This window comes from Coturnix japonica, chromosome 5 (assembly GCF_001577835.2).
Source record: "Coturnix japonica isolate 7356 chromosome 5, Coturnix japonica 2.1, whole genome shotgun sequence".
NCBI lineage: Eukaryota > Metazoa > Chordata > Aves > Galliformes > Phasianidae > Coturnix > Coturnix japonica.
This window is the reverse complement of record NC_029520.1, coordinates 34,824,907-34,839,899: the sequence shown is the minus strand read 5'-3', so window position 1 is coordinate 34,839,899 and position 14,993 is coordinate 34,824,907. Positions and strand designations below refer to the sequence as shown.

Genomic DNA, 14,993 nt, shown 5'->3' with positions numbered 1-14,993 from the left:
GAAAGCAATCAAACTTGCTAGACATCCAGTACACTTATCATCTTGTTGCAATAAATGATGACCCTCTGATCGGTGTCTTAGAGAAGCTCTTATAGATCTTGATAGCTTAGAAAGTCTTTTTATGGGGGACAAAGCAAGCTGAAGTATTGAGTTCCTCACATCATGCCTATTAACCTGAAGGTCAAAAATCATAGCCAGATAAGAGAACTTCACATGAGAATCAACGCTTCTACATTCAGAATTTCTGTACCTAGAGGGGAGGCCTGAACCTGTTCTGCACTTCAAGTTCAAAGTGTGCAACTTCAACTAACCAGGAGTTGTCATCATCCAAGGGCTACCTGGGCAACAGTGATATTAGGAGGAATGGTTCAGAGAAAAGAGAGTACTACAGTGGCAACAGGAAAGCACATCTGGTGCTACCGGTCAGCAACACAGCTAGAGTTGTAAAACATCTGTCTGCTGAAACACAAACAAGTAAGAAAAAAATACAAAACATGAACTAAAGGTCACTTCTCCAGGTCCTCGCTGTGATGCTGTATGCTTGTAGTTAACAGTCTCCTGGTTTTGGATAACTCCCCAAGCATTGATACATCAGCAAAGAAAAAGTTTGCAAAAGATCCTTCTTTCCTTAAAAACCTAAAAATGTATCAAACACATTTTGGTGACAGATAAAGTACAACCTTAAAGAAATATATTAACAGAATATCACTTCCACTTGAGTGACGTGCTATCTACTCCTAATGCTGAAAGAGAAAGCATTTGTATGAAATCTATAGCCAATATTGGAACAACAACAAAAATCACCGCATCTCTCCCACCAAAGCTCCCATGCATCTGTCCACCACTATTACCACCAGAAACTAGTATCAACATACCAGAATTGGACTATAAAGATCTGCAATAAATGAGTTGAAAAGCTTCTATTTTTATAAAGCCTCACCTGAAAAAGTAAACTATGCAAGTACTGCAGAGCAAGAATCGCTCCATTTTTGGCACTTTGTCCTCCAGTGATTAATACCACAGAAGCACATTCTCTTGCCAGAGAAGACTATTCCAGCTTATGACAATTCTGGCCTCCCTATCATTCCTTTTTTGTTTTAAGCTGTGCAGAATAAAATCCCAACTCCATTCCCAGTGCTGTTCCATAAATTCCCATCTCCTACTGGGATCTACCTACCTCCTCATCTGCAGAAAAGAATAGAGCTCAAGGACATCTCCAGTAACACAGTGTTTCCACAGGAAAATTCACAGAGGAGTTCACATCATCATAAAGGAGTTCAATATTCAGTGTAAATAAACTGAAATAAAACACCTCCTTTCTGGCAGAAAGAACTGGGTGAGCAAACGGGAAGCTCCCAGCTAACTACCTCCAGCAGCTCCTGCACTGAATGGTGCCCATTCCTGCTTTGACAGGAACATTTATCCCCCCACATTTCTCTGGGTCTCGATTTCCTTACTGGAAAGATGATCCAGTCTCATCATTTTGAGAAAGGAGCTCTGAGGCATCACGGACATAAATTTCTGCCTACTTCATGTAGCCATTACATAACAAAACTGTATTAAAATTATTACAATTACTTTGGGAAGAATCATTGTCCTGATTTTGGCTGAAACAATTAAAACAAAAAAAGCAGTAATTTAATGAGCAAAGAAAACTGAAGTGAATAAATTTGTTACTCTAATGGGCCAAAGCAAATGCAAGGTGCTTTGCTGATATGTGGCATGAAGCACTCTAACCCAAAGGGTACAATAAAGCAACTCTATTACTAATATCCACACTCTTGGCTTAATTAATTTTATTCCCCATTTTCTCCATCCTGGCATGTGTAAAGAAGAATGTAATGCATGAAGGCTGGGGGCAGAAGTGCAGCACGAGCTGAGGCAGCATACCTGGCAGCTGCTAAAACAAAACTTCAAAGTCTCAGCTCCCTTTGAAAACCCATCAGGCAAGAACCACTCCTCCTCTTTAGCTTCTTTAGGAGCTGGTACACTTAACCACTTCAGCATGTTTGGCAGTTCTTTAGCCATTTCCAAAGCAGGTGCTGGAGTGGAAAATTGTGGGAGAGCCCCAAAACACTCAGTTGCCTCCCTCTTTCCTTTGCTGGCAGCAGTGCACATGCTGACCAAGGAGGCCAGCTGATGGACCACAGTTATGCACAGTGAATAGGGAATTTGTGATTATACCACTGAAAGAACAAGAAAAAGCTTAGGCTTACCTGAGTCAACAGTATTTTTCCTCAGGAAACTACTAAATCTGATGACAGACAAAATCTGTCATTAAAAGAGAGTAAAAGGATGCTCAGATAGTTACTGTACAGCACAGAGAACTGGCATGATCTAAAAGGCTGTTCCCAGACTTAGGATTTGTGGAAAGATCCCTCTCTGTTAGACCCAGGCTGCATAAGATGCTCAATTCACACAAAAACTTCTTTAGATAACCAAGAGCTTGAATTCTTGTATGTGACAACTCTGCCTCTGCATCTAGTGGCAGGCTAGGGGGTGAAGGATAAGCTCTTGTTTAATTTGCAGCATCCAGAAGTAGAACATTTTAGATTCAGTCCATTTGAACAGGCACAACTATTTGTGATGCATCTTCCTTCAGTCAGAAGAATGTAGGATACTAGCAAGCGCTGCTGGTCATCCCAACTGAACACTACAACCACACTTTCCCCTCAGGGGTTTGAGAAAGGTAGAATAGGATGCTGCTCTTCTCTTGCACATGCAACTTTGCTCAGCTTCCTTAATGCCTGATTTGGGGTAAGCCTTCCAATTGCTTCTGGACTGTATATGAGCACTGAATATTTCAAATGACAGTGGAAACCAAAAGCTAAAAGCAGGTATCTACAGAGAAACGGAATAGCTTTCATAGGAATTTGTGGTTAAAGTTGAAAAAAAGTTATGCAATCCTATATTCCAGTCCAACCCAATCCCTTCTTCTGGAGCCAAAATGGAATTGTTTCCTACAGTATACAGAGAAAATTTTATAATTAGTCAGAAGCTCCCAGACTTGGGAACACAGATGGGAACCATGGAATCAGTACTTCAGGAATTCACCAAGTGATTGCATGCAATGCTAAGCACGAACACATCAAAGATGCAGCTGCAGATGCTAAACCCTTATAAGGACAGACTAAAATATCCCAGCCACTTAGTGGAATAATGTCCTTTCAAGAGTCCCTTCCTAGCATAGATAAGACACACCAGGAGAGGTCCATGACAACTGTCAAATGTCCAAACAAGAAATCTTTCTATGCCACTACCTTACACTTGATGATTTATGGAATGTTTCAGCCAATGTTCTAAACAGGACAGACTTTTTCTGAGCAACACCAGAACTGCTACACTACTACAGTCTTGTTCTGTGAAAAGATGAGCATGGCCTTTGGATGCCTTGAGCTGAAAACAGTGATATTTGCAAAAAGGATAATCTTTTGTCATATACTGTGCTAATGGTTCTGTAGGGACAAGCCAGAGGTTAAGACAGTAAGCAACCTCTCCACTGCACAAAGGGGAATAATGGACATCAGACAAAAGTTGGAACTAAATCACAAGAGTAAGCATTACTTGGTTTTGCTACCTAGAAACATATAACAGCTTCAAAGATAACAATATTTATAGTCTCATCTTCAGGTTCTGCAATGCCTTAAGAGATCATAACACACTTATAAAGAATTTATTCTGTTTAGAAAACATCTGTAAAGAAAATTGCTGCACTACATTAATCATTTTGTGCAATATGGCGCATAATGGTGTAGAAATCTGTGCATAACATTACTTCACTTTCGTATTTCATACAATGGCTTGGGTTGAAACAAATAGTTCCAACTCCATAATTAAATGGTTTAAATCACACTAGCATAATCAGCAGGAAAGTGGAATTTCACACGGAAATGAGGTGACTTGGACCTTCAGAGAAAAAACAGTTTATGCAAAACCAAAATCCTGAACAGAATGACAAAATATTTTTTAAACATCTAAAAATGGATGGAATTCAAATGTCCCTAAATATACCAAATTAGCCCAACTACTTAAATGAGGCTTCACAGGGAATCATCTCTAATTTCCTTGATATTTTGGTAAGACATTATGAAAACAGAAGCCTGCAGGTACCACTGTCAGTAGGACAAAAATCTCACTCTCTTGGAGAATGTTTTGGAGCTACCAAATGCAGTTCGTTTCTAATAGAGAGATGCGTTTTTCAGTGAACCTATCTTAAGAACAAAGTCCGTCAAGTATTTTTTCGGAGGTTCTAGAAGAGTTTCAAGAGCCTGCACTCACCATTTTCCCCATTTGACTTCTTCCCAATGACTGAGATGGTGTTCTCTTTGTCATGCTGATCGCTTAAGTTGGGACAGTTTTTAAGTACTGCCTAAAGTATCAGCCAGCTGAAGGTATTTATGGAAAAACCAGAAACTTAAGCATCATGAGTCTGTTAAAGAATCTTTAATCCAAGTATCTGATAGTGGAGCTGAGACCAGAAATATGTTCATTAAGAACACAGTTTCTAGCAAAGAAGTTATTTCAAGCTTTTTGTTAAACCACAATTTCAGGTTTTAAGGGAAACATAATGGGAATTAGATGTCATAAAACAGCAAGCAGTATCTTGTCTTTAATGAGTACTGGAAAGTCTTCATTTGAAATTCAGTTATTGTTTGTGTCAGAAGACATAAATCCTAGATATTAATACTACAAAGGACCAACATGGGTGTCTAACCTGACCTTTTGAATAATACAAAGTATATTGAAAAGGAGACAACTCTCTGGTCATCAGCACTCTCTTCTCAATATTAAAAAAAAAAAAAAAGAAACAGATTGTCCTTGGACCTCCAGACTTGAGGTTTCTTCTATATAATCTTCTTAGACTAACTTTTTAGTTAGGTCCCACATGACATACAACAGATAGAAGAAGCCATGGAAGATATTTACTAAGCCAGATAACAATATAAAATTCAGGCAAAGAAGCCATGTAACATCATAGACACCAGTAGCTAGAAACATAAACAGCATCTTTGATAAGGCTCTCTCACTTTGAAACTCCTTTTACTAAAGGCTGTCGTGCCAGGGCTGGTTTTCAGTAGACTTGGATCAGTCAGGTTGCTTTGGCCTCTCCCAACCTGGTTTGCTTGTGGACAGTAAGGACAGTAATTGGATGAGAAATGCTAATAAAAGCTCAATGAGTGCAATAGGAAAGCATCTGGAAACGTAACTTTAAACATTACCTGGTGGTTGTTTTATTTATTTATTTTTAAGGAGGATATTCATATTGCAACTATCGTTGCAGAATGAACCTCTAGGAAAAACTACTCATGATGAAGGATCCTGGATACATCAGTACTTCCATATAAGACTAAAGTTAGCCTACTGCTGTAGAGCCTACCTTTGCCAGTACACTTAATAACATTTGTAATCAGCACTGGTTCTGGACAGCACAATGTCCAGCCCTTCTGATTCACTGAAATGCATTCTATCTTCTTATCAAGTCCTCTTATCTAGAGTATTTTGGTCCTAGGTAAAGACTAAGAAAACACCACCAAATCACCAATGCTACTCAACCACACTATATCCTAAACAAAAAAAAACACCTCTCCTCTTCAGATCACACAACGTATGCACACTTCAAAAGCCAAAGAGCTAGCAAGGATGATCTTCAAACAAAGCTGTCACCACATGCACATGGAAGTTGAAATACTTTCTGACTTTTTAATGCTGTTTTCCCCCCCCCCCTTCCTTTTACAAAAGAGGTTTTTTTTGTTAAATGTTAGAGCCCTGCATAGCTCACAAACAGCTGCTGATTGATACCTGCAGCCCAGAGAAGCCCTTGAGAATAACAGTCTGTCACAGAGCCAACAACACAGAATTCACCAACTCCTGTGTCAGCTACAAAACCTCCCCATTCTGAAAGGTAGGGAAAATTAGGTAACAAAGTAAGACCTTCATAGAAAAGGCTGACTTAACACTTCCAGAGACAGGAAAGGGGTTTCTCTCCACTCCTGAATGGAATTCCTGTTATATCACAGGACAACATACCAAAAAGTACAGTGTTCATCCTGAACAAGTCAAGCCAAAGCATGACTTTGACTTGGATGGAAAATGTGAACACATACTGGTGGTGGGAACTTCACTGTACAAGGGAAGGTATCCCCAAAACAAAGCCTAACGGGAAGAAGGAAAAGCCTTTGGCCCCTTTTGCTACCTTCTGCTTTGGCATTCTTACTTGGTCACTGAAACCTTGATTTATCTGAGCTTGATTTCAGCCTCTTTGGCTACTGACTTCAAGGAGTTGTCCAGGGACCGTCCCACAAGAGGGCTGCTTTCTGGAAAGGCTTTCCATACAGATCTCTGATCACGCACTGCTCCCAGCATCTGACAGGCTTACTGAGAAAGAGAAACTGAGTTAGGATTATCTTGCTTTCTCAGCTGCAGAACATGGTATCTCCAACACAGAGACACCTTTCAATGCCTTTGCTCTTAGAAGTAATCAGACGTTCTAGACATCTGTTCCTTCTCTCTACACAAATCCATTTCTTTGACACCAAAAGGTACAGTGCAAACTCAAATCTCCCAAAATATTCACTATGAGTTCAGCTTCAGGACAGTCCTGGAGAGCACAAGGCAAATGAAGGAAAGGCTGCTAAACTGTCTTGTCCATTACAAGACTAGCTTAAATGGGACTTTCCATTGTTACAAAGCAGCAGTTTGATGTGCATCCAGCAGGGCGGATACAGAGCATGCCACTCTGAAGCATCAAGTGCCTCACTGTGACCCACAGGAGCAGCACAGTTCAAAGATGGGCCCATTCAATCCCTCTGTTCTTAAGTCAGATAGACCTGCCTTAACATCAGCGCCAGAAAGGCCACTCTCCTGGGAAGCTTCCCAGTGCCCTTCTTAGCCGCACAGCTGTAAACTAAAGCTCAGCTTTCATTTCCATTCTACTACCCGCAAAGCCAAGCAATGGACAAAACTTGAGGTCCCTGTGTGGGAATAAGCCAGGAATGGATAAAAATATTGTTAAAAAATTAGGAAAGGGGAGAAACCAGACATTCGTGGGATTCCCTGACAGCTCCGTGCAGAAGGAAGGGTTGGGCTGGAAAAAACAGGGCCCCAGGTTCCTGCCAAACTGTCTGAGGCCTGTCCTTTCCAAATAGCTCAAGGAAACAGCCAAGGCTCCTTTGTAACCCTTTCAGAACTCCTCTAGAGAGAAAGGCTGTTTGAGGCAGAGCAGCTCCTGCAGAGCACCAGACTGCTGGGGTATCCTCTTTCCTAGAAAGCTGAAAGCAGCAGAGCAGTTGATCTTCCCACCAAAAACTAATGAAGTGAGAACAATGGCCACATTAACCCTCTGCTTACCACTCTGTAAAGCAATTTTTAAAATGGTGATTGGGAGATTTAACTAAATAGTGAGAAAAAGAAAGAGATCTGCAGATTGCTTTACAATATAAAACACATAGAACCTCTACAGAATATTTCAAACATCTAAGATTAGGGATGGTGAGGGAGAGGGTATGAGGCAAGATCCTAAAAGATTTAAGCTAGGTCTATACTAAATAAAACGCTTGCTAAAATCAAGATCTGCATGTAGCCTCTGTCACAGCCAACACAATCTATTAATAAGAGCTAAAAGCCAGAAGAGAGTTCATTGGTGAGGAATGAAAAAAAGAATTGTACCAGCATGAGCTGCCTATACCTGTTGCTCAGTGTTGCATTAACTACAACAGTCAAAGAAAAACAACCATATATTAATGAAAACTCAATGTTTAGTGTGGTCAGAAGCCAGCAAGGTATAAGCATATGCAAGTTATGAGTTAGATAATAAGTTAAAAATGACAACATTGCATAAAATCAGCATTTCACTCCTACTTGATGTACTGCTTTCAAGTCCTGATATCTGAATAAAACCAGCCAGCCAATTATTTGAGGGCTGGAAGACTTCCACACAGAACTTGAAAAAGAATGGGTCTGTTTAGTTCCGGAGAGACAAGTAAGGAGGGAGACGGTAGAAACATACAGAACAAATAGCGAAGAAAATAAAGCAAGCACTCCTATCTGCCTTGACACATTAAGGGGGCAGAGAATACTGGCAAATTTGAAAACACTTAAAAAAGGGAAACTTCTGCATAATACAAAATTCACTTGTGGAACTCACTGCTACAGCTCATGAATGAGACTACAACCTTTCCAGACAGTAAAGTATGATTAATGACAACACCCACAGCTAGACTACCTATGAAGAACAGAAAACACGGTGAGAACTACAAGTCAGCTGTTAGCAGTTGGAGGGCAAAAGCAAGCTTTCCCCAGAGGCAGGAAATTTATTCACTGCCAGTCAAAAAGTTCTGCACTTTCACTGAAGATATTAGTGGTAGTTACTCCAAAAAACAAGACAGGTGAAGTATAAAGATTGGCAGCCTGATCCAGGATGGCAAATCCTATGTTTACATTGGAGAAAGGTCAGTAAGGGAAGGCAGCTGAAAAGAAAGAACCAACAACTACAATGATGTATTATCTTTAGGGAAGGTATGAAAACCCTGTTACTGCCCTCCACATACCAACACAGGCTGCTTGGTGGGGATAATGGGAAAGATCTTCATACCTTCTCTGAAAGGAAGTCATGCAAGTCAGAGCCAGGTGCTGGGAGAGAAACCTGTCCTCTCACATTACTAGGACTACTTGCAAAAAGCACAGTTGCCCAAGCTCAGCGGACCCTCGGAGGTAACACAGATGCTGTGCTCTTCACTCAGATGGAACCAGCCTTAGGAATCCCCAGACTGCAGCTGCACACTGTGCACCAGTCTGCTTATGCCCTGCTCTGCCTTGATCCAAGGCCTCAGCTCTCACCTCCAGCTCCCAGACCCAGCACTGGCTCCTGCACTCTCCCCACACTCAACCCAAACCCCCTTCGCCTTTGGAAAGGGTCCTGCGATTAATCTCACTTATTACCTTGGAAAAGTAACAGCTCAGCGGCTGCCAGCCAAGTCCGACTCAACAGTGTCTGGGGAGCCGAGGCTGCAGGGCCAGGCCTCAAACTGTCTGGGCAAGTCACGAGCTTTCCGCCTTTCCTCTCCCAGAGGCTCCAAGCAGACAGAGCCAAGACCTGGCTGTGGGAAGCAGGGATCCTTCGAGGCAGTGCCAACCTGCGGTGCTGAGGCTCAGGGCAACTTCCAAGCAGGATAAAAGTAATTGAACCTGCCATCACACATTTCTTCAGCGTGACCAAAATATATAAAGAAGTAATACAAGGCAAGGTGCGTATTTCTGAAGGTGTAGTCAGCCAGTTTGCCTCCAAAGTTAACAAGTTGTCACACCAGAGACCCTGGGAAATGCTTAAAGACAACGGTTAGAGGTTACCAGGATGGGGGAAGGCTGCCCATTCACTAATACATGGAAATGAAAAAAGAATGTGTACAAGCTAGAGACAAGGAGTGCTGCAAGAACAACAGCACTCTGCTGTTGTTAGGTATTAGAAGGGACCTCTTTACTCCAGAAAGGAAAGAAAAAGACTGAATAAGCATGAAGCCTGCAGAAAAGTGGTATAGTGCAGACAGACCGAGCTCGTAATCAGACATTTCTTACAAGAGAAAAAAGAGAAGGGACAAATGGTATGAGGAGAAAGGAACAGGGAAGGCACTGCTGGCACAGGACTGGTCTTGTGTTCTGCTGCTGCTGCTTTGGCACTTCAGTGCTGCCTAGCTAGGGAGGTGTTAAGGTCACTGCAGTGTTTCCTGAAACTGAAAGTCTGTTGTGGCTGTCAGTGTCTGCTGCCTTCTCTCTTAATTTCCTCCAGAGGCATCAGTGCAGTACAGTCTCTTCAAAGTCAGCCTGCGCCCAGCTGCTATGCAAAGAAACAGGCTCCAGCCACTTGGCAAGTGGAGAACAGGACAGAGGACAGACAGTCTCTACCTGTTCAGAGACTGCAGGGAGCTTGAAACATGCAACTTGAAACACAGGAAAATTACCACTTACCCTTGAGATGCAGAACTACAAGGCAATACATACCATGCAACAGAGTGAAACAGATCTATTCTTATAAAAAATTAGCATTAGCTGCCAAGATTAATACAAATCTCTCATCTCTGCCTCTAGCTACAAGCCCATACGTAGTGAGTTATTTTCCAGGGCACATAACTACAACAGCCATGCTGTGCCTACCATGCTAAGCCCTCCTAAACCATAAGTCTCAAATTGTATTATGTACAGCCCTAGTAGTAATGAACCAACCACAATGCAGAAGTAGGTCCTAGGTAGGGGATCCACTATCCATCTAGGGATAACAAAGGCCAGGGAATTAACACGAGGCTTCTGCTTTCAGAGATTGCATACACAGTATGAAAGACTGTCTGGGGATGTAGCACTTGGGGTCCTAGTTTGTGTGGTGAAATGTGCAAAAGCCAAATATGCCATTATTTTTGTCTAAAACATTCAGGACACAAATACATCTTTGCTATTAGAAGAGGCTTGTGAAGATGCGATTTTAAGAAGTATTTGATTTACCATGCCCATAACATTGATTTGCACATGAGGAGTAAAATACAGGCAGCGCAACCCACAAACACTTACATGAATGCTCTAAGTATACTGTGGATAAACAGTATATCTAATCTTTCCAGAATACTTCAGATTCACTACAGATCAGATACTTACAGGATTTTTAGGCCTGAGCTAGACAGTTTGGGGTTCCTGAAAACCTAGGATGCTAAATATCTGGGTGGAATCTTTTAGTTTCTCAACTCATTCAAGACTTCCAGGCAAGAAATAAAACAGGACTACAAAAAGGAGAACCTGTATTGGAACCTGGGCACATGGCAGCTATATGCATAGAACCCACAATGCCCTAAGCTGTTCCTACCACTAAGAACAACTTAAGACGACAACTTGACAGAACAACTTAAACACAGAAACCCCTGGATAAGAAAATTGGAAAACATTGTTTTTGACATTTAACCCAGATTAGAGAGTATGCCAACAAAACATCGTTTCTTGATGCACCTGAGCACCTTGGCTAAGAAATGAGCCAAGAAATATTTTGGGCTTGTTAAACAATGAGAAGAGCAGAATCCTTTGTTTCTGAATTTAATAGCAGTCAGAATCTAAACTGTCTGGTCTAAGTTGGACTGCCATCTTAGCTTCTGACTGATGACAGAGAAGGTTGCTTGCCTGCCTCCCTCAACCAAGTTAGATAAATATGTCAAAAGATACAAGGAAAAAATCTGCAGAGCTAGGTTGGTTGTATCTTTAGTTTTGAGAAAGTTGTCCTGAGAGACCAAGGAGCTAATGAAACCAAGGTCTGGAAAAGTACTGACCACGTATCACTGCTGAATGCTTGCCAACACACTGCCTGTATGAGTTCTAAAAGATGAACCTGTGCAAGGATGGCTGAATCCAAGCTGCCCACTGAAAACACAGAAATCTGTACTAATTAGAAAGATTCTCTCTCATTAGCTTTGGCCCAGGTCTTGGAGATTAAGTGATTTGCAAAGCCCAGACAACTCTTTGAGAAGAGTTTCAAAAACAAGTGAGATAGCGCAGATTCCAGTGCCAGAAGCTTCTAGGAAAGCCTACCACCCTTATTATTAGTGATCATGCAACTATTTGCCAACAGTACTCAGAAATTAGTTTAGGTTCTGAACAATAAATTTTGTTCTCTTAAACGCTATTTTCTAACCTTATTGTGCGACTGAGAACTTCAGGAGCTGACCATTGCCACATTTCTAGTAAGGTCTTAAATTCAATGTCAGGAAACCAGTTCCAGTGGATAATAAGAAATGACTTTCATTTTTGTTGTTCTAAGGTTACATTATTAACATTATGATAAAGTCATATGCAGCAATCTTAAACACTTCCCTTATAAAGTGTATAACTAAAGTGTTCATATGGCTAAAACAGAATGTGAATAAATAACATTCCTTCCTGACAAAGAGAAAAGCTGAGACAGACTGGAATAAGACCTTTAGGACTATGGTTAAAGAAGGAAGGAACAGGTTTGGCAGAGCTGCAAAGAGCTATAGAGGGTAATATAGGCCAGGCTGCAGCAAACATGGCAAAGGGTCTCTGATAGCCATGTTACAGACATCAAAAGTAAACTCCTATGCAACTTGGAACATTGCACCTCTTATACTTTCTTCATCTCAGTCTGACTGGGAACAGAGACAAAGCTTATGGGAAGAAGTAGCTAAAAATAAAAAAGTCTTAAAAGGGACAGTGCTATAGATTTATAAAATAACATTTTAACATATCCTGAGTTGTTCTCTGTCTCAGTATTCTGAGCAACTCAAATTGCCTTTGTCTTTTGGCAAGCTGACTATTAATTTGGTAACTCTTCTATACAGGCAACATTCAACCCCCCAAAAAAAATAAAGGAGAACTACTGCTCAGAGAAATTGAGATAAATCAGTACTGGGTAAGCAGGAATTAAGGAGGAGAAAAATGTATTCATAATAGCCTGAATCTCATAGCTCACGAGTGTCACAAGAAAATTTTCAAGCAAAACTCAGAAGCAGCAAGATGGCTCTGCAAAAACTGTAATGACTGAGTTTCAGAGGCAGATGTTTGAACCGGAGCCAAATGCAAGCCAGATAAGAGACCCATTGACAAAACATTTCCATCCTTGCTAAATTCTACAACTGCTAGACAAGAACCCTCAATGGAAGAAAACAGGAAGCTTTTCTTCACATAGTCATCCAGTACTGAGCACAGGCTGACACTCATTAGGTGACCCTCCTTGAACTACTGAGCTCCAATGTAACACACAAAGTAGCAAATAAGTAATATAAAATACAAGATAGCTATTTCAATGTATCACGATCTTGATACTACTTCTGGAATTCTTTCATTAAAAGAAAGTTTGCGACTGAAGTAATCCAGCAATGTCTCAAAATATTTGTTCCCCATTTTTATGCACAACTTTAATTTCCAGTATTCTGGCCATTTTAGGCAAGCAACCATGAAAATAAAATCATTCAGCAAAGGGTCTTATGGTGTCTTTCTGTCTCTTGGTTTGAGAATAATAAGGATGACTCAAGTACTGAAAGACCAAATGTTTCATAAGAAGTTTGATGACAGAATCTTACACCAGCTGTGGCCAGACACTTCTGAAGACCTTTTGGATCCTTGTATGAAGCAGAACAATTTCTATAGGCATTAAGCTACACATGCAGTGCTAGATGAGGCACAGTGCAGAGTGGAGCTCTAGACATTAAAAGATAAGTTGTCAGATTGGTAGGTAAGAACATATGATAGAAATGACTTCAGAGAAAGGTCGTTACTATTGTGCCTTCTGCAGAGATTCATAGAAAATTAAGACCGTAATTCTTTCCCAGCTATGTCTGAATCCACACAGAGATGCAAGTAGAATTGAGAAGTAAACAGAAGCTTTATGACAGCCTGTACTCTGCTGCTCCCTCAAACTGTGTAGGAGGGGAAGGCAGCTTACACCTGTTGGATAGGTTCTTTATTTGGATTAGGTAATAGCTACCCTGGCTGGTCTCCAAGAGCAGAATCACCACCTCTCTTAATAACTGCAAACCCCAGGCAAATGTTGTGCTGGAACAGAAACAGGCCAGGAATTCATTTCTCACATTCCTCTTCTTTAGGCAGGATGAAAAGCAGGGACTGACGAAATAAGAAAAATTTTTCTTGAGCTTTCCAAATCCCATTCCATTCCTTCCATTGAAGAACCCATTTGGGAAAAGATGACCACCCAGGTCATATGCTTTCTGTACTGCATTTCTGCCTTTCTTACCTTCCTCCATGTCCCAGTAACATTCAGGTATCAATTACATGAATTAATATTTTCACCTGTACATTGTTTTCTAATCCTAAATGCACACTGTGAAAGTCCTGCCTTGTTATTGATTTTTAAAGGACAAAAAAGCACTAGCAAATGAAGAAATCAGATGTCTCAAGCAGTTCTAAGCCTGTGTTCAGCCTAGCCTTCTGCAGTAGGCTCACCTTGCTCTTAACTTCCAAGATCTAGAACCTTTAGGGCACAGGGTGCTGCACTCCCAAGCATGGGAAGAACAATGTTTTTTTCCTGCAGAATCACAATTCTGAGTCCCATGAGTGTATCAGCCACAAAAACAAATTCCCATGTCCAAAATTAATAAAGAGCAGAAGGAAGCCATCCGAAAAGGAAACTTAATAAAACACCACAGGGTACTGCTCTATCTTTAAACAATAGAAACTTGATACTCAAAGAAAAAAAGAACGAAGATGAAGCCTTGGTGGAGATTTCTGCAGTATCAGGTAAGGGTTTGCATTCTGCATATCTTGACACCAAAGAGCCCAAGATTAGAAATAATAACTGATTTTTCCTTTTCCCTCCCTTTCCACGTGTTCATCTATTTACTCATGCCACCATGAAACCGCTGGTACCAGGAACACAGATTAGTTTTCACAGGCCTAATTCTCAGGGTAGTGCTGAAAAGAACTGGTATTTGGCCCTTAGGCCAAATCTTCTGAGCAAGAGATCAGACAAATTACGGATGAGCTTCTGAGTACCATGCACCCACCTTCAAAAACATGGAGCATCAGTTTTAACTTACCTGACTGATGAAGAGATGCATCTTCTGTCATCTGTAAGAGTGTCTGACTGAACAGAACACACTGGCCCTTTTCTGTTGAGCGCTGATCGGTAGCTTGGGGGCATGGCTGCATTCCCCTTGCTTACAGCTCCACTTGCTAAGTTCAAGCTTGTTAACTGCAGAGGCAATGAAAAAGACAATATTTAAAACCAAGAAATGAGCAAAAGATGGCACTAAGCATACTGGATAGAGTATGTACTAAGGTAAGTAAAAGCATAAAGGAGGAAAAGGACAAGAATCAAGCAAAAATCATAGGTCATATGGTAAAGGCAACTTGTTTGTATTACCCTGTTCATCTCTGGGGCAACTGAAAGGTGTGTAACCAATGACACACAGAACAACTGGAAAGAAGAACTGAAAAAATAGCCCTGCATCTGCTCCACATCTCAAAGGTAAGTTACCTAAGTGCAACTTAAC

General features: G+C 41.0%; 1 protein-coding gene across 13 annotated transcripts in view; it reads right to left on the bottom strand.

The window, feature by feature from the left end:
- The window catches only part of TTLL5 (tubulin tyrosine ligase like 5), a 106,898-nt gene that overhangs the window by 33,580 nt on the left and 58,325 nt on the right, over window positions 1-14,993 (bottom strand). For all 13 annotated transcript variants that reach the window (XM_015865139.2, XM_015865136.2, XM_015865146.2 and 10 more), the window contains one exon: window positions 14,538-14,692. In XM_015865139.2, coding sequence (XP_015720625.1) covers window positions 14,538-14,692 — 155 coding nt within the window. The remainder of the gene's footprint in view (window positions 1-14,537; window positions 14,693-14,993) is intronic.